We start from the raw sequence: 20,014 nt of genomic DNA on the forward strand, positions 1-20,014 counted from the left end.
TCATAGAAAGACAAAATACTAATCTGTTCAGTTTGAGAAAAAGAACAAAAGGAAAGAAAACCTGCTCCACTCATCAATGATTACTCGGTTCAATGTCTTAATAATTCTAATAATACTAATAATACTAATAATACTAATAATACTAATAATACTAATAATAATAATGTTTATTCTCTTCCAGGTCTTAGAGGCCACCCGTGTCATCAGACATAAGAACCAGCGCGCCTTGCAGTGGGAGGCGGGCTGGTATGCCAACCAGGATGCCAACCAGGATGCCAGCCAGTAGACCAGAATGCCTACCAGTAGACCAGAATGCCAACCAGTAGGCCAGAATGCCTACCAGTAGACCAGAATGCCTACCAATAGACCAGAATGTCTAACAGTAGAGCAGTATGCCCACCAGTAGACTACAGTATGAACCTGGCACTAGAGCTCTTCACAGATCCAAAATGACGGAACAGACCCCGAATGGACCAGTGAAATTGTATCCGACATCCGAGTGGACCCGTCATTTTTAACGTTTTTTAAACGACAGACCCGGACTCTAATTGGACCCATGAGATTCGTTCTGAGATATTACAGAACCGACCCAGACTGTTGGGTATTATATGGCCATGAAAACTCTAGTCTCGGGGGGCAGACCGTTTCCTCGCCCAATGTTCAAACGCTTCCGCCATACGGTCTGGAGCAACGGAAGCTCTGAAAATGACCCGAAGATAAAGCGGATGTGACGCCTCCTCCCCGCTTCCATTTCGACTTTACAGTCGCGCAAATTTGTCCTGATTATAATAAGAGAGAATAATCTATTAAAGCCTATACAGCTTGCTGCTTATCAGATATGGACATTCTAAAGTAAAATGCAAAGATATTTTTAAATATATTTTCATGAACGGATTTTAGGAACAGATCACGGCTTAATTTCTCGGCTTTCAGACTCTATACATCCTTCAGAGATTGTGGAATAGTTGTCTGGCTACGTGAGATTATGAAATACCTAGTTACAAAAGGCTGGCAAAAATGCTGTTCTACCAGTGATAGACTACGCTACGTCATATTTGAGTCTAGCAGCTACGTAGCAGCCTACGATAAAATGAATGGCAGATCTACAGTACTTAATGCCTAAAAGGTTTGGGGACCCTTGGTCTAATCATCATGCAGTACTTCATGCTTTTCTCTCCTAATCAGCACTGAGTCTGGATCTTCTAGGATCCATGACTCAGGTACATTATTACACAGAATGATAAACAGACTCAGGACCCGAGGTAAAATAATCTGAACCGACCCGGACCATAATTGACCGTAATAAAGCACTGATCCGGACCCTACCGTACTTGTCTCGGGTATTGCCGGGTATTTTCAGTTGGGATGGAGACCCCGTGAAGACCTCTCCAGGACAGTATGCCAACAAGTAGAGACTATGATGAACCTGGCACCCTGCCGTGTGAGGCAGACCGAGTGCCATTGAGATTACTGAGTGTTTGAACTTGGGTGGTTAATAGCGGGTGGTTAATAGTGGGTGGTTAATAGTGGGTGGTTATAGTGGGTGGTTAATAGTGGGTGGTTAATAGTGGGTGGTTAATATGGTTAGGGTGGTTAATAGTGGGTGGTTATAGTGGGTGGTTAATAGTGGGTCACTGGTTATAGTGGGTGGTTATAGTGGGTGGTTATAGTGGGTGGTTCGCAGGTTTGGATTTATGTAAATGAATGATTATTTTAGTAGGTTGTTGCTCTGAAAGAGAATCCGTGTTAAATAAATAATTTAATAAAAAGGTTCATAATTCCTCCTTGGTCCTGATTATAACCAGCTTTGTTTTATAACCTTGTAACAAATGTTTAAGTTTTCATGACATTTTTTTTTAAATTTTCAGGGTTTTTGTAGGTTTTCTGACCTCAATTACACCAAAGAAAAATTAACTTTGAACATTCAGCGGATTTTCTGTGGTCTGGGGTTTTCTGAATAATTAGGCTCAGAAACGTGCTGTGATTGGCCCGTGGACTTCACACATCACAGTCCATTAATCCCGCCCCTTCACTTCCCCTCCCCTGTCCTTCTCCTTTGGGGAGGCAAAGCAGAGGCGATGATTGACAGGCAAAATCCGTCAACAGCGACATCCGCAGGCAAATGTTTTTTTTTATTTTATTGCAGCTGAAAAGGCCTCAGAACACAGAGAGAAAACCTGCCATGGCTCACTGGAGTGGATTTTTCAGTTAAAACCTTGTAATACACATTTGAAGGACCATGATAAAGACTTTTAATGTTTTGTAAAGCAGCATGCCATGAAACCTATAACACTCCAACTCTAAGTCTGAATAGTTGACCTCTGCTCTGACCCCTGTAATGATGTAACTACTACACACATAATTGATGTGCAAATGAATAATGATATTCAGTGTAAATCCAGATGAGCTGCTTGGTTTCGCTAACTGAGGCAGAGTGAGTGTTTTGTCAAACAGATGCATTTATTAAGAGAAGGTGTGCATTTTTACTCCTGTGGCACCGCCTCTGTGGAGACTGAGGTTCACTTCTGCCACAGATCCTCTGACTTGGCAGGAACACAATGGGTTCTATGCATAGCGGTCATATTGGAAAGAAATTGGGGGCTCTTCCTTACTTCCTTCACCGGTCTTACCAATGATACTAATGAAGGCTCTGTTACATTCTAGTCAAACAGAGTCAGGGTGCTGATATTGTTTCATGTTAGCTCACTGGAAACACTCTGCTACACCAGTGGGTCTCAAAGTGTGATCCAGGGACCCTCATGGTTCCTTGAGGTGTTTCCAAATGGACCCTTACGGGTGTGTAACTCTGAAGATCCTTACACACTGGGGGCGATTTTTTAAAAAAACCTTCAATTCAATTCAATTCAATTTTATTAAAGTGTCAAATCACAACAAGTTGTCTCAAGACACTTTACATGTAGACAATGACACCAACAATGTGCAGAAACATTAGACGGGGAGTTGACGACTGTGTGTCTTGGTCGTAAAAGATTGTGTGTATCCTCACATTACATTACAATACATTACAGTCATTTAGCAGACGCTTTTATCCAAAGCGACTCACAATAAGTGCATTCAACATAGGTAGGGAACGAAACTACTAATCACCAGAAGTCTTAAGTGCATTTTCTGCAAAAACAAGCAACCAAGAGTATACCTAAAAGTGCAATATATAGCTACCTACTTTCTTAAACAGATGAGACGAAATAGCAAAGTCAAATGAGCAAGAGCTAAAACAAATAAGTGTAGTCCGTGAGCCAGGGGGGTTGGTCAGTACCATCTGAGGGGAATAATGCTCATAGTGATTTTTGTCAAGGTATGCATGTCTAGAGTTAGAAAATATGTGATAGCCTTGCACCAATGGTAGCTTTATGGGTGCTATCATGCATTTTATTTTATAACACTAGGCGAAAATGACATGGGTCAATCTATAAAAACATACTATTAACCCCCCCAAAAATATATACAATAGGTTTTTCAATTGGTTCTGGTACGTCTAGGCATGCTTAAGAACATACAAAACAATCTAAGAAATTATATTTCTCGTAAAGCCATAATTTTCAAGATGGCGTCCAATATGACTGCCATGAGCTTAATGGCTTTATGATACTGTTCAACCTAGAAAGGTGGTTTTGGTGTCTAAAACTAGGTTTTAGGGTTCAAGAAATATGGCTGAATCAGTGAAATTACCATCGGTTAATTATTTATTGCCAAATCAAAGATGGTGTCCATCCCATGGTGATGTTCCATTGTACAAAATTATGTTAAAAACAACAAAATATTGCAGTTGTGTGAGGAAATCTGTGAACTTATGGTGATTCATATGGGGACCTGGGGCGGGGGGGCGTTCATACAGTAGGTGTAGAATCTATTTCTACTGTTATATTTTCACTTGCTGGTCAGTCTTTGGCCTATGTGCTAAAGGTCAGGTCAAGGTTTCTCTCGCACCTTGTCGTCCAACCAGGTGTCCAAGCAGGCAGCAGATATGGTCACTGGTTGACATGTACAGCAGGCCCTATTCACCTCACAATTGACATGGAGCCGTTTGTTGACACCTTGCAGGTATGGAATCAGCCAGAAAAGCTCTATAATGTAATTGTGCATCCCGGTGGGATGCATGTTATACAGTCATTCTTCAGCTGCATTGCAAAACTGATGCAAGGTTCAGCACTGGAAGTGGAAATGCATGTGTGCAGAACATGACAGGCAAGTTCAGTGGTCAGTCCTGAGTCAGCAGCATTCTTGAAGTGGTTTCTCTCAACTTGGCCAAAGACATTTGAACAGATACAGCAGTAGCCTACCTGGACACTGCGCATTTCCATCCTACTGGCTGACAGTGGGTAGACAACTTCTTCCTATAATTCACATCCACCAGTTTGAATGTGCAGGGAGACACATTGACATTAACTTCTCCTTTTCTCTCATGAAGCACATGACTGAAGCACTTCTTCCGTGCTGGCCATGTGCAGTGTGCTTGATATCTAACCCAGTGCCTGCCGAAGATGCATGTGCTCCATGCCATAGAGCAGGGGTTCTCAAACTTTTTTGGCCCAGGGCACCCCTATAAATATTTTTTTCATCCGAGGCACCCCTACTTTATTTTCATATTTTCACTCCCAGCACCTTATGCCATTTACTTACAGCCTATATTACATTACATTTAGCATAACAGTATGATCTAACAAATTTTTAATCAAAATTATTAAAGTTTTTTGTTAATTATTATAAGATGATGACAACATCTGAATGAATAGTGTTGTATTGAGTAAATCAGATTGGGTTGTACATTCAAATTATTTCAAGTAATTACATATTACCCACATATATTCATCAAATGTAAACACATGTCATCAGATGTAAACACATTTCAAGTGCAAATTCACTTACATTCCAAAAAGTCCATATTTCCTTGTTTGATCAAAAATCGTTGCGTAAGTCGTTACTCTCTTTTCTACACTCTGGGGGAAACAGGCAGTAGGCGCATTTGCTATTTATTCTAACACAGATATGTTGCGAGGTAAACTTGAGATAATAGCCATTTTGGTTAGAACCGACTGAAAATAACTTTGTACTTCACTCTTTAAATGATATGAAAAAAATATATAGAATTTTTTTTTTTCAAAAAAAAAAAAAAAAAATCCAATTTTTTATTTTTATTTTTTCCAAATATCATAAAATTCACCATGATGGATTCTGGATCACTGTCTCTGCTCACCAGTGTGGGGAGCAGACTGCCATAACGATCAGGAAAGATGCTGTCATGATGCATGTGAGTGGAGTGGACTGAAGCCTTCCCCAAAATGTGTAGAAACAGTAGAGGGAGAGTTGAAGCACTGGTGTGTCTTGGTCATAAAATATTGGGGTGTATCCTCACACACAGAAAGATCACCCACATGAGATGTCATCATGAAGAGTAAGAACATTAAGCAGAAGCCGTTGAGCATGTTGTACACCTTCAGTGCTGACGATAGATACTGCATTTAGTCATGATGAGGCAGACATCACCATGATTTCCTATATCCCTGATGCAGCCATCTCTGGAAAGGGTGTGATACATGTATCAGGTGGACCTACAGTACAGTGTAAAGTACAGATGATGGGACAGTCTTATATGTATGGCAAAGGCAAGATCAGAGCACACAACACTTTGCTGGCAGGGAACTTCCCAAGCTACCCTGACGTGCTGGGTGAGGTGGTTGCCACAAGTCAATGGCCCTTCCTCCAACACCGACCAACCTGTTGCACCACATGTGGGCTCATTTACAAGTGATGTTGTGGAAAGTGGCAGACCACCAAGCTCCACCTGACAAGTCGTTTGATGTCACACAATTTGGATGGGAGATCCAGGATATTCCTGTTCCTGTCATTGCTAAGGGTGACCCAGCACCGTCAGAGCTATGTGACATGGTGCAATATCAATGTAGGGCACAGAGAGTGAGAAGTACATCACTGATGTACTGTAACTGCTCTAGTGAAGATGGTTACTGATGATATGTTCATGCTACAGATGAGGAGTGATGTTAATAAGGAGGATACTTGTAAGGATGAGGTAGAACAGGATGTGGGTTGGAGAATACAGATGTAGTTGCAAAAGATACATATTTGCCGTTAGATTATATCATTTTACATTCAGGTTATTATGAATACCAGTTCTTGTGACAAGTCATGTTAATGACACTTTTCACAAAACAAATTGAATGAAAGTTCATCAAGTTGTTTCCATTTGTTGTTCTCCCAGAGGTCAAATTTAACCTTGACCTGACCTTTGACATGATTGACCTGATATAAAAAAAACAGGAATGGATTCTACACATATGAAAACCCTAAAAAAGAGGTATTACACAGAGGTATTCTAAGACAAGCGGATTACAAGTAAAACATTGCCAGGCGTGTGTTTAGTGGCCATTTTGGATATTTTCTTACACACTTGCACTATATTCTGTTTATTGAATTTCATAATACATTTCCTTAGAATCTATGTATGTAAACATGGTTTTAAATCTGTAGGTAATTTACAAAGGAACCCTTTGTGTTCCATCTTTCATTAAAACCGAAGTACATCTTATGTCACATATAGTCACTATGTTGTCACTGCCTGTAATAGAAAAATATTCTAGATATGCTAATTTTAACAACATTTCTGAACAATATATAGTCTGAGCTTTATCTCAACCATTTTTCAGAGAGAGAGGGTCAATAATAAGAGAGAACCATCAGTTTGAAGTAGAATGCTTCATTCGGATTTTGAAAACTGTGTTTTGGCTTGTGGTTATAAAAGGAGTGATAAAACACAGATAGCTACCACCGATGCAAGGCTATCACATTTTTCCTAGCTCTAGGGGTGTATACCTACCCAAAAATCACAATGAGAATTATTCCCCCCAGATGGTACTGATGACCCCATATTTGGGGTCCTGGCTCACGGACTTAAACAAGATCCAATAAAACAATCAACAATAAAACAAGCGTTCGTACAACTAGTTAACAACAAGTAGGCCAGGCAAAGAGGAAGGGTAGTGTTTCCTGAAGAGGTGGGTTTTCAGCCTGCAGCGAAAGATGGGCAGTGACTCTGCTGTCCTGACATCAGTGGGAAGTTCATTCCACCACTGTGACGCACTGAAATATCGTTGCCCTCATCTCAACAGTTCTTCTACAAAAATAGAAGAACCAAAGTTACATGTACATTAATACAACTTCACAATGCAGTATCCACACAAACCTTTCTGTCAGCATCAACAATCTCCATCTCCCTCCTCATTGCTGTACTTTAAAGGGATAGAACTTTCACCCCCAAAATGGAGGCTTGAATTCATGGAGATTTTTTAGTTTTTGTCGCATTCCTAAGCCAATAATTCCGGCTCCGGTAGGAGACTCAAAGTTGACACTTTGAGTCTCCTACCGGAGACATTAGCATCAAATTATTGGCTAAGGAATGCGACAAAAACAAAAAAATCTCCATGAATTCAAGGCTTCATGGGGTGCGTAATTGATAGCAAATAAGTAGTTTTTTGGGTGAACTATCCCTTTAAACTGTGGCATACTATTGCTTTGTTTGATCTCTTCATCTAGTTCATTCCAAAGAGTAACCCCGCAGACTGAAATACACATTTACTTTTTAGTAGTACGGACATAAGGCTGTTTTAAAATGTTCCTTCCTTCTTAGGTGATACCTTCCTTAGCGCGGCACTCTGTGCTGCGCTAAGGAAGAGGGCTGGAGGGACTGGGTGACAGTTGGGGAGGGTGGAGAAGAGCAGGAGGATGAGATAAAGGGGAAAGTGGTGGAGGGGGGCGAGCCAAAGGAAAGGTTCCAGCTAGCTTTAAAAGCTTCGCTGGAATCCTCTCCTCTGGCTCGATGTAGCGTTTAAGCTGGTCCAAATTAGCAATTAGCTTCTCATTTTTGTCCCCAACCAAGTACACCACTTTCCCCTTTATGTCGGTGATGGTATAGGGCCCCAGCATCTCCGGTGCCAGCTTCCCTCCCTTCCTCTGCTCTTCTCGGATGTTTTTATTCAACACCACATCCCCAACTGTGAACTTGTCATCCCAGCCCTGCTCCAGCTTCCTCTTCCTGACCCTGTCTTGTTGTTTTAGAACATTGCCCTGCACAGCCTCATATACTGGTGTCTGCTTTTTTAGCCCACAGACCTCACAGACCTCCTCTGACCCCCCCCCCCCCCCCCCTTCCCAAGACATACGTTTACATTGGCCCAATACGATACATGTCAACTAAGAAATGTAGCAACAATAAAAGGGGATGTGACAAATAAGAAACTTCGAATCGGTAGCACCAAAACATTCTGGCCACTAGAGTACTGGCCAGACTCTTCCCAAAAATATGGTGCCCAGATGTCCCTAGTGCCCACCTATCCTCTATCCTTTTGAAAACTCCTCTGCCTCTTTGGCAGACCCAGGGGGTCGGCCTACAGAAGAGACATACAGCAAAGGTCGTCTGGAACGGGAGTCGAAGCCGCGACACGCTGACATACTGGATTACCAGCGTATATTGTGTGCGCCTGGACCACTAGGCCAGTGGACGGCCCTACTATGCATATTTCAACACTTGGTAGTGGAATTGACTGGATCACGTCAGTGTAATGTGGGTTTTCAGACACTTTTGGCCATATGTCATGTTATAAACAAAGTGTTTATCTAACCCATCATGCGTGATATTTACTATTTCTAAGTAGCCTGTAACATAATGAATAAGAATAATAGATGATGGTGAGAGATTTTAGAAACAAATCTGTATTAAATAGTTGGAAATCAGTTTGGTGACTGAGGTCTCAAGTTAATCAAGTGACCATGACTGTTTTGTTTTTTAATGGCTGGTTGTATACTCTATGAGTAGTTTATGGTACCCATTTGTTGTGAGAAGAATGGCGCACCGGAGTAAGCGCCTGTCTGGTGTATTTATGCTGACATTGGGAAGATTTCGAATCCCAGGAGGGAATGAACATTTATTTATATATTTATTAATTCATTGATGCGTTTATTTGCACGCTTTGAATGGGCTGAATAGTGATTGTACCTTACACATGTTGACTCCGACTCCAATGGCAAAATAGTTGCGTTTATAAAACGTGTAAATCTGACACAGGAAGTGGTTGTCTTCCTGTTTCTCAACAACAACAAAACCAACGGAGAGCCGTCCACAACGCAACGTGAGTGTCCGTCTGTCTGGCGTTTCTTCATCCAAACAAGAATCAGATCGGTATGTTTTGGCATTGTGACATGAAAAAAACAGGCATTGACGAGGACAGCTACGCGTTCTTTCACCGTGGGACAACATCTGCAGTTACTAGGACGACAGTAGACGCGGTCTCAAGTTGATCTGGTCTCGTTACAAATTGAAACACTGGGATCCAGTCGAGTCACACGTTTTTTTTTTAACCGTTTGGGTCACCAGAGATGGTTGTTGCGTTGGGGACATAGGCTATGTGTTATTGAATAATAAACACAACACTTATTACCTGTGGACGTGAAGTATTCCTATGTGAATATAAGTGTATTTTTGAGGAAATTGAATGGTGGAGATGGCTCCAATGAATGTACAAAATGAGAGCACAGTGAGATGTTGTATAGCCTAGCCTATCTCCTGTAATCTAACATTAGCTGCTGTAAATTGTATTTTTATTTTTATTTTTTATAATGTATTTGCACATTTAAGAAACAACACATTTGTAACAATAGCATAACATTGGGTTGAGATGTGCAGGTGAGATATAGAAAACCCTTTGGGGTTTATTAAGTTAATCTGACCTTAACAACTAGAAATACAAAGTAATAAAAAGCAAACATTGCAAGATTTTAATCTGCATGTCCTAAATTGTTAACTACTTACGATACGATACGATACGATAATACTTTATTGTCAGTTCACACTGAAATTTGTCTTGCGACCCAGCAGCCATGTATGCAACAATAAACAATAAACAGTACACACATTTGACATGACACAAGAAAACAAAACAAAACAAAATACATACATAAAGACATACAAAGACAAGAGCAATGTCCACCTCTCAGCCTACCCCAAGCCTACAACTCCTGATTAAGCCTCAATGTCATAATACTTGTCAGGAAAAGCGGACAACCGTTAATATCGAGCCCTGTAATAGCATGTAGCGTGTAGTTAACTCATTGACACAACAGTGCAGGGCGTCGCTGAGCGCTGAGTCGCTGTTATTCCAGCGCTATAATTGTCTAAATCCTAGCCTATTTAGACAATTATAATATCTAAATAGGCTAGGAAGTTGAACAAAAAAATTAGGGTCCTCATCTGGAGATGTTTGATACCTCAGTCTCTTTGAAGAGATGGATGGATGAGGGACAGAGTCAGGACACTACATTTTAAATCCTGGCCCCAGAATATAACATAAAGTCCCAGTGGTATACTAGGCATTTTTAAGGCTACTTTCATCATTGTAGGATATTTGTAAACCACATAGTTATGTTATTGTTTTTTATTAATTATGTAAAACAAATAAAATAATACATGATACATATGGGTGCTCCTTAAACTTTGGTGGGTGCTCCTAATTTGTTCTTGTGCTCCTTATTTTTTAAATTGGTAGCAGCAGTTCTACCAAGTAAAACACTTACATTTGAGCCCTGTCTGTGACAAATTCTTTAGAAGTGAGTCTTTGGAAAGTCTTTTAACCCATTAACTGCTAGAGGTATTTTCATATTTTTTTAGCCAGTGCCAGAGTTTTTCATTGGAAAAAAAAAGTACTCAGGAGCCGAAATATAGACTTTTTAAGTTTTAAGTTAACAAGGAAGTGGATAGGAGTCTAGATCTTCAACTAATCATATCTCCTTGGTCTTTGGGTGAAATTGAAAAAAATATATATTAAAATATATATATATATTTTTTTTCACTTCACGTAGATCTACGTGATTGGCACGTGGCGGCTTTAAATCGGTTCGCGTAGATCTACGTGATTGGCAGTCAAATGGTTAAAAGTATCATGAAAGTCTTCTAAATGTGATGTTGATTGAACATAAAACTACCACTGTTTTGTTGAAGCTCTTCAGTGATCTTCTCTGTGGTATGTAAGGTTGATGAATGAAAACTAAATGTTTTTATTCTATTTCCACAGAGCACCACAGGGAGAGATCTACGCTATCAAGAGAGATGGCCTCCAAAAGATCATTAACATGGTCAGAGGAACAGCGAGAGATGGACCAGAGACATGGACTGTTTGATGCAATGCTGCAACCTGTAGTAAAGTTGTACAGGATAGGTATGTACTGTTTTATTAACTGGATGTTTCAACTGACTACTACAGAGAGAAGTCTGTATTTACAGAATCATATGTTCATAGTGGTCGATCTACAAGTTACGTGCTATACAGTATTTTAAAGACAGATCTCTTTAATGTTGCTTAAAGTTTTTAATAACCAACAGTAAAGGGTTGCAAAGTAGGCAGTATTATTGTATTAACACATTGACTGTCAGGAATTAATTTATTAATTCATCATCCTTGCCAACAAAATAGATAGTCACTCAACGCTTCTGTTAAGGGTTAGGGAAGTCGGGAAAGCCACTGAAATCTACACTTAATGTACACTCACTTATCATCGCTCCAAGCGGCTTGGGGAGCCTCCTCTCTACTCACTCTTTGCTCCCCCTAAAGCAAATGAACATTTGTTATGTGAACCATTTCTGATTCATGCTGGAGTGCGGAGGAGGCAGACGTTGAGGAATTGGAATTTGGCTATTGAGTTACTCTCCCCTGATGTTCTCCCTCCTCTCTCCTCCTTCTAGACCTCACTCTACTTCCTGTGTGTAAGGAGGTTTCCCCTGAACAGCAAGAGAGGAGCCCCAGTCTGGTCCAGGTGAAACTAGAACCTCTACACATTAAAGAGGAACAGCCGGAGAGGAGGCCCAGTCTGGTCCAGGTGAAACTAGAACCTCCACAGATTAAAGAGGAACAGCAGGAGAGGAGCCCCAGTCTGGTCCAGGTGAAACCAGAACCTCCACAGATTAAAGAGGAGCAGCAGGAGAGGAGGCCCAGTTTGGTCCAGGTGAAACTAGAACCTCCACAGATTAAAGAGGAACAGCAGGATAGGAGCCCCAGTCTGGTCCAGGTGAAACCAGAACCTCCACAGATTAAAGAGGAACAGCAGGAGAGGAGGCCCAGTCTGGTCAAGGTGAAATTAGAACCTCCACACCACAGACTAAAGAGGAACAGGAGGAGATGCCTCTAAAATCAGGGGAGGCTGCAGGGTCATCGTTGACATCATTGGCAGTAAAAAGCGAAGATGATGATGAAAACAGAGAGACAGAGCCTCAAGCCAGCACTTCAACTGAACACATGACAATACAAGCATCACAACCAACTAGTGATGACCAGCTCATCTCTTCACACTGTTCTGAATCTGATAATGATGACAGTGATAACTGGGGGAACGGGGATTATGAGTCAGCTGTAAACATACTGGAATCACACAAGATGCAACATGTGGAAGGACAAAGATTGTCTTTGAGCAACAAGTTGTCCCAGAACCAGAAATCATTAAAGCAAAAGCCATCCACAAGGAGTCAAAGAGGAAAGAAACCATTTAGTTGTGATCAGTGTGGGTCAATGTTCATCAGAAAAGATGATCTCAAACTTCACCAGAGAATACATACAGGAGAGAAGCCCTACCACTGTGATCAGTGTGGGGAACGGTTCAGCCAGAGCAGTACTCTCAAACGTCACCAGAGAATTCATACAGGAGAGAAGCCTTACCGCTGTGACCAGTGTGGGGTAACGTTCAGACAAAACTGTATTCTCAAACAGCACCAGAGAATTCATACAGGAGAGAAGCCCTACCACTGTCAGCAGTGTGGGGAACGGTTCAGCCAGAGCAGTCATCTCAAACAGCACCAGATAATTCATACTGGAGAGAAGCCCTACCACTGTGACCAGTGTGGTATAACGTTCAGCCTAAACACAAATCTCAAACGGCACCAGATAATTCATACAAGAGAGAAGCCCTACCACTGTGACCAGTGTGGGAAAGGGTTCGGAAAAAATGATCATCTTAAACGTCACCAGATAATTCATACAGGAGAGAAGTCCTTCCACTGTGATCAGTGTGGGAAAGGGTTCAGCCAGAGTGGTGATCTTAAACAGCACCAGAGAATTCATACAGGAGAGAAGCCTTACCACTGTCACCAGTGTGGGAAAGTGTACGGACATAAGAGAGCCTTAAATCAACACATTAAAACAATTCACACTGAGTTGAAGACTTTCAGTTGCGAATAGTGCGAGAACGGTTTTAAAGGGACTACACCATAAATTTTAACTTTTTCTTCTTTTTTGTGTGTTTTTGGTCTCCCCTACCACTAGTGGGGTTCCGTGTCAATGCAAAAAATAATTTTCATTTACGATTCATGTAAAAGTTACATTTTCACTACTAATTTGAAGGTAAGGGTCTATAGAACAATTCTGGTCGAAGATTTTTTCACCCAGATAAAAAATTGGCCTCTAGGGGGCGCCGGCAGTTGCCAGCCCTAGCAAAATATGTTAACTATTGTAACTTTTGATTGGACAATCCGATCTGAACATATGAGATATGTATGAACACAGGATTAGGAGTAGCATTTGGTACTTACCCAGTAGCATATTACCCATTTCATTTTCCAGTATTGGCGCATATCGACAAAAATAGATATAGTAGGGGACCGAGTGTGGTTAATTTGTTGTTTTAATTTCAAATTGATGTGAAAGTTTCGTTTTCACTACTAAATTGAAGTTAAGGGTCTATAGAACATTTCTGGTTCGAGTGTCAAGCACTCGGATAAAGAAAATGGCCTCTAGGGGCTGTCAGCGGTTCCCAACCCCACACCAGCCATAGAACAATATTGGACCTGTTATGACTTTTGATTGGATTATCCAATATGAACATAATGAGGTATCTATGGATGCAGGATCAGGAGTAGCAACTGGTACTTCACACATATTTCCCAAATAAACAATATTTCTTCTGCTATCTGCACATTTCCACAAGAATAGTCAGAAGAGGTCTATGTGCTAACGTATGTGTCGGAATAGCATTAATTTCCATTTTTGTCTCCACTACCCATATATCTACTTGGATAACTAACATTACAGTGTCTTGCTATGTACATTATTATCATTATTATTAGTAGTAGTATTACTTTCCATTTTAAGATAAATCATTCCAGAACAGCATGTCTTTCAATATGTAGGCAGGAATTCTATTAATTTATGGCATACATGTTTTTTGGGGTATTAAGTGGTGCTGAATCCAAATCTACTGTATGCCCAGCTCAAAATTGACCATTTAAAGATGGCGGCCACCACTATGCTGAAATATATTACGTATACGTATACATATTTTTGACTACACAAGGCAGAAACTTGATTGAATTTATCTTTTTAGGTTTTCATATATGGAGAATCCAATCCCATATTCTGATTTGAGATCAAATGTGAGGAATGTGTTTAAAACGTATATTGGGGAAATTGTCATTTATAGGGGATATTACAAACAATTTGGAACAAATTAGGCCTAAGGGAACCCGTGACAGCTGGAAGTCCAGGGAGTCCTGGGTTGTCCCCCTTCTCCCCTGTACAGTTTTGATAAGCTCCAGATTCGAGGGCTGAGCAGGGCCATTAAGGGTATAAGTTAGATGGGCTCATCAGTGGGGATACAGTGAAGAGGCATGGCCCCTTATGGGCCTGGAGAGGGTGTGGAGATCAGTGCAGAACTGTCAGAACATACAGTGTCTACTGGGTGTCTAGGAACGGGTAGAGGTGTAGTGTAGCAGGGATTTAGCTTTGCTTGTTGCTTTTTATCTGGATCTTTTTAACAGCTAAAGGGGAAAGGTGAACAGTCCATGATGCCCTGTGCTCCATTCTCCTCCATATGATCCTAGTGTAACCAACCTCCAGGCCCACAAGGGGCCATGCCTCTGCTGCTATCGGACAGATAAGCATTGCTTTCTGTATTCACCTGTTACAGCCCATGCCATAATGATAAGTCACTGATGACCACTGGTAATATTACTTAGAAACCACCAGACTCTCCTGTGAGCCAGTCTGACATAGGGATATCCTTGTCTGCCTGACACCACTGGGGACTGACCTGCATCGCTACCTATATCTGCACACGACCACCTATCTTGGGCATAGGAAGAGCCAGCAGATCCGCATGGAGGTCCACTTAGGATGAACGTTTCCAGTGATCCAGACAGACATAGGGACACCCCTGTCGGCCGTACGCATTGCCATGCACCACATGGAGTTCTTGGAACCACCATCACCAGCAACCGACTCACATATCAACATTCTCTCTAACCGGCTATGAGCACTGCTCCTGGGCTCACAAGTGCCCCACTTTACAGCATTATTTCTTTAGCAGCTGTTATGAGATGGGAAAGGGAATCAGCCGATGGAGCGCTTTCTTGGTCCCCATAACTTTGATCTTCCATGCTCCAAGTGCCCAGGGATCTATCCAGTGACCCCCATACTCCCCTTTACCCGAGGGGCATCCTAGGCTCACTAAACTTATAAACCAGACCCCCTATTACCTCCAAACCCACCACCCACTCCATACCCCCCTCTACCCACCTGAGGGGCTCCATGGCCCTGTTACACTCATCCAGACAGTGGGTTCTGATGGCTTTGCACCAACCTTCACACCCTGGCCCATAACAGGCCATGTCTCTTCACTGTATCCCCACTGAGTAGCCCATCTTCCCTATACACCTGATGGCCCAGCTCAATCCCCAGGTCGGGAGCTTTTCAAATCCATATATTGTAAACATGGGATAAAGTTGGTTGGTAAACCTATTCACCAATAAATGACAATTTACCCAATATAAGCACTTTCCTCACATTTGATCTCTAATCAGAATGTTATTGTATTATATGAAATGATGATCTGAGCTGGGCATACAGCAGATTTGGATCCAGCACCCCTTATTACCCCTAAAACCATGTATGCCATAAAACACAATTTGCCTTCAAGGTTAAGATTTTTGGAAATCTGACCTATATGTAGACTAATTTCGATTGTTGCCATTTTGGAAAATGGGTAAAAAAAACAAAAATATTTCAATCTGGTTTCTTGACACTCTAACTAAAATTGTTCTATAGACCCTTATCTTCAAGTTAGAAGTGAAAAGTAAACTTTCACAACAACTTGAAATGACTGACTGTCCAGGCCTAATAGAAGTTAGGTGTAATTTGAAGTAATTCGATGTAAATGGCAGCCATCTTTTTTTCCATACCAGAATATTCAAAACATCAATATTTTAACTCCAGTTGATTGCGCACACAGTATTGACTTGATATAGCAATACAATAAAAATTACACAGCAATTGTGGGAAAATTAAGAAATTTGTCAAAACATCATAATTCCGATTTTGGCCATTTTGGAAATTGGGCAAAAAAATAAAAAGTAAAATCAATCTGGTTTATATATCTTCGAGCTAAATTGTTCAATAGACCATTATCTACAAATTAGAAGTGAAAAATTAACTTTTACATGAATTTGAAATGACTAAGTGTCCTGGCACCGGCCACTACATTCTTCTATCCCCCAAAATACCCCAGTTTGAACACTCAGGCTTTCACAGCAAATCTGGGGTTTTCTGTAAATTGGTCTCAAAAGTCACGTCAGGGTACAATCCCTCCCGTTTTTCAGTTCCAAAAAAAAAGAAAAAAAAAGGTATTGTATTTTTTTCTTTTTTTCTTAATTTTTTCTTTTTTTACTTTTTTCCACACAGAACCAGGAGATAACATGCATACAAACTGGCTCAATAGCGCCCCGTGCCAAACAGGACAATGTGGTATTGCAGGTGAAAGTGCTTTAAAAGCCAGAGAAGTTAGTTGGAATGAGTATATCTGAGGCTTGATTTAGGCTCAAACCTTTTGAAAAACGGTTTGAGCCTAAAACGTAATTCATGTGTTTACAGACTAATTTCATTACAGTTGTATGCAGTCAGTAATGTTTATTTGTAGGTGTATTTTCTTGTGTTCATGAATTTTACACTACTGTTATGTTTATATCATTTGCATAATGTGAGTTCTTGTTTATTTTATATATTTATGTATTAACAGTTCAATGGTGGATTGAGGCTGATATAAGAATGTTGTGATTGAGCCAAATAAATCCATCAGTAGATGAAGAACAAGTGTGTTGTGTTTTGCCTGGAGGCAGTGATAATGACTGTCTCTGTTGATGAGCTCTGTGCTTATTTCAGGGATTGACACTAAGGTCTCAGAGGCACTTGCCCGTCGGGCAAGTACAGGTCATGTTCTACTTGCCCAAAGGTCATGCCCACTTGCCCGAAAAGTAAATCGTCCATTATAAAAATGATAGGTAAACGTTGAATTACCGTTCGATTTAACACTTATTTTTTTTACTTTCTGGGGCTGTGCGATAAAAAATGTCATATAATTTTTGATGCCAAATACCTACATAGCTATGATAGCAATTACTATGGGCTCACAATTGTTATGTTATATTTCTAAATGTAGCGACAGTGAAAACAGCACATTACAGGTAAACAGTGCTCTTATTTTACATTCCACAGATCAGAAGACAGAGCTCTGATCACATTCAGGTGTTTAGACAGAAAACTCTTGTTGTGTTTATAGACGGTTGCGTCCCCTCTCAAACGTGCACTTGCCCGGTCGGGCAACCTGAAAGCAGACTCCACCTGCCCGCAAGTTTTATTTACCTGCCAGGGGCAGCTGGGCAACCCTTAGAGTCAATGCCTGTTGTTTGTTGATGCTCTTCAGGACAACACTGTGATGCAGTGCTTTTCATACTTTTACAATCAGTACTGTAATTAAAACTGTGGAGGTGGTGTGCTATGGCAGTGCTTTTCAACCTTTTTCATATCAAGGTCCATTATTTATTTGGCATTTGAGCCACGGAACCACCATTTGATTTAGACTCTCAGACCCAAAACGTAGAATGTGATGTTGGATGAGATTTTGTCCACAATTCCATGTTGTATTAATGTTGGTTCCGTTGATCAAAATGACAATTCTTCTACATTATCTAATTGTGTTACATCTTGTAAATTAAGTAATGCAGATGTTAAACAATAATTTAACTCTTGAGAGCCTAATATAAAACCAAATGGACCCTCAAGGGTCCATTTGGTTTCATTTTACGCACTTAAAGATCTTATAAGGGTCCATTTGGTTACCAACTCCATCATTTATCTGGGGACCACCTGGAACCCCCTCAAGGACCACAGGTGGTCCCTGGACCACTGGTTGAGAACCACTGAGCTATGGGAATCAAGTTATTTATATTCATACAGTCTATCTATGTCATCACGCAGCATGTTTTCATTCACATGATGTATTTAAGATTGGACTTTTGATATAAAAATACAAAAATATATATTTGTTGGTCATCTATTGTTGGGTATGTCCATATTAAGACCTCAGATATGCTCTAAAGTGTGAGAAACTTATTTTTCATTGCACTACGTCTTAAATATGTAAATGTCTTTCAGGCTCAAATATTTGGTGACCAGACCAATATCTGTCCCACCATTGCGTAAAAGGTATTTTAACCTACAGTGATGTCTATACATTGCACAATTAATCTCCTGGTGTACATGTTGGCTTAGTGATTTTATGCCTTTTCCAGAGCAGTCAAAGGTATTCTCACCTACACTAGTGTCTACACATTGAACCTTAGAGTCCATATTCTGGGGTGAACATTTAGCAAAAATTGCCAATTATACTAGCTCACAACACGTTGAGCTTTCAAAGTAGATCTGCAATTTTTGGCAAAAAGATTTAATGTAGAGGGACGTATAATAGCAGAGGCTCTACTACAGACTAAAGCAGGGGTTCTCAAACTTTTTTTATACCACGACCCCATATTATGAGGGTTTTTCTTTTTGGACGAGGGAAGTTTAACTGTCTTGTTTTATATGGTTAACTTAACCGTCTCTCCTTAGATTTCCTGCATTCCAGCTTGTCTCTTGGCTGACCGTCAGAGCTGACCCGTCCGTCCATCTCCCTGAGCAGTAAAAGGTATCCTCACGTACACTAATGTCTACACTACACGTATAACATTAACCACTTGAACCCCTGAGTCATTATTATGGGGGATACATTTGTCCAAAATGGCCGAGATGCAAGCTTGCAACAAGTCGTGATGTGTTGTGAGCTTGTAGACTGGCTATTTGGTGTAGATCACAAAAGATCAGTGTTGGATTAACTTCTCTCTTCTCGTGCCTTCCAGCTTGGCTCTCGGCTGACCCGTCCGTCCATCTACCTGTGCTCTCTCCCTTATCGTGCATTCCAGCTTGGCTGACCCGTCCGTCCATCTCCCTGAGCAGTAAAAGGTATCCTCACGTACACTAATGTTTACACTACACGTATAACATTAACCACTTGAACCCCTGAGTCATTATTCTGGGGGATACATTTGTCCAAAATGGCCGAGATGCAAGTTTGTGTAGCAGGGCGGTATGAATTAATATATATATATATAGCAAACTTCGCCACCTGGGGAGTTACACCCCAGGAAATATCTATAATGTAAACCAACCACCTGAACATATATTGCTCCTCGCACAAGTTCGTTTGCAAAATAAAGTATAAAGGCAGTGTTTATACAAAGTACAAAAAGCTTTATTTTAACCTCAATAATAAAAGAGCATGACATTCAGTAACTAAAAACAAGGTAACAATGCACTTAATAATAAAACCTATTTGCCTGTAGGGCCAGTGCTGGGGAGTAAGGGGGAGGATGAGCAGGCCGTCCGACCCAGAGAAGTGGCACCCCAATATCGCACAGCAGACAGAATTAAAGGATCTACACCATGAATTTAAAAAAAAAATTGATATTTAATATCATATGGTGTATGTCCCTCAAACCTTTTTCAAAAGGTTTGAGCCTAAATCATCACTCAGATATACTCATCCCAAGTCAATTGTCTCTGGCTTATACAGCACTTTCAGCTGCAATACCAAAACGTCCTCTTGGGCAGGGGGGGGCTACTGAGCAATTCTGTCTGGC

General features: G+C 40.8%; 2 protein-coding genes across 2 annotated transcripts in view; both read left to right on the forward strand.

The window, feature by feature from the left end:
- Positions 1-1,511, forward strand: part of misp (mitotic spindle positioning) — a gene marked incomplete at its 5' end in the record, with an annotated part of 39,455 nt that extends 37,944 nt beyond the window's left edge. Inside the window, one exon of the mRNA XM_080430406.1 lies at positions 182-1,511. Coding sequence (XP_080286532.1) covers positions 182-286 — 105 coding nt within the window. The 3' untranslated portion in view covers positions 287-1,511. The remainder of the gene's footprint in view (positions 1-181) is intronic.
- Positions 1,512-11,151: 9,640 nt separating this feature from the next.
- Positions 11,152-14,947, forward strand: LOC308086758 (uncharacterized protein; the record flags this gene model as incomplete). The annotated part of the gene is made up of 3 exons (XM_080430407.1): positions 11,152-11,243; positions 11,768-12,027; positions 14,891-14,947. The coding sequence occupies exons 1-3, from the start codon at positions 11,180-11,182 to the stop codon at positions 14,945-14,947; spliced, it is 381 nt and encodes a 126-aa protein (XP_080286533.1). The 5' UTR covers positions 11,152-11,179.
- Positions 14,948-20,014: the final 5,067 nt, after the last annotated feature.

This window comes from Gymnoscopelus braueri, assembly GCF_963280865.1.
Source record: "Gymnoscopelus braueri genome assembly, chromosome: 6".
NCBI classification, from domain to species: Eukaryota; Metazoa; Chordata; class Actinopteri; order Myctophiformes; family Myctophidae; genus Gymnoscopelus; species Gymnoscopelus braueri.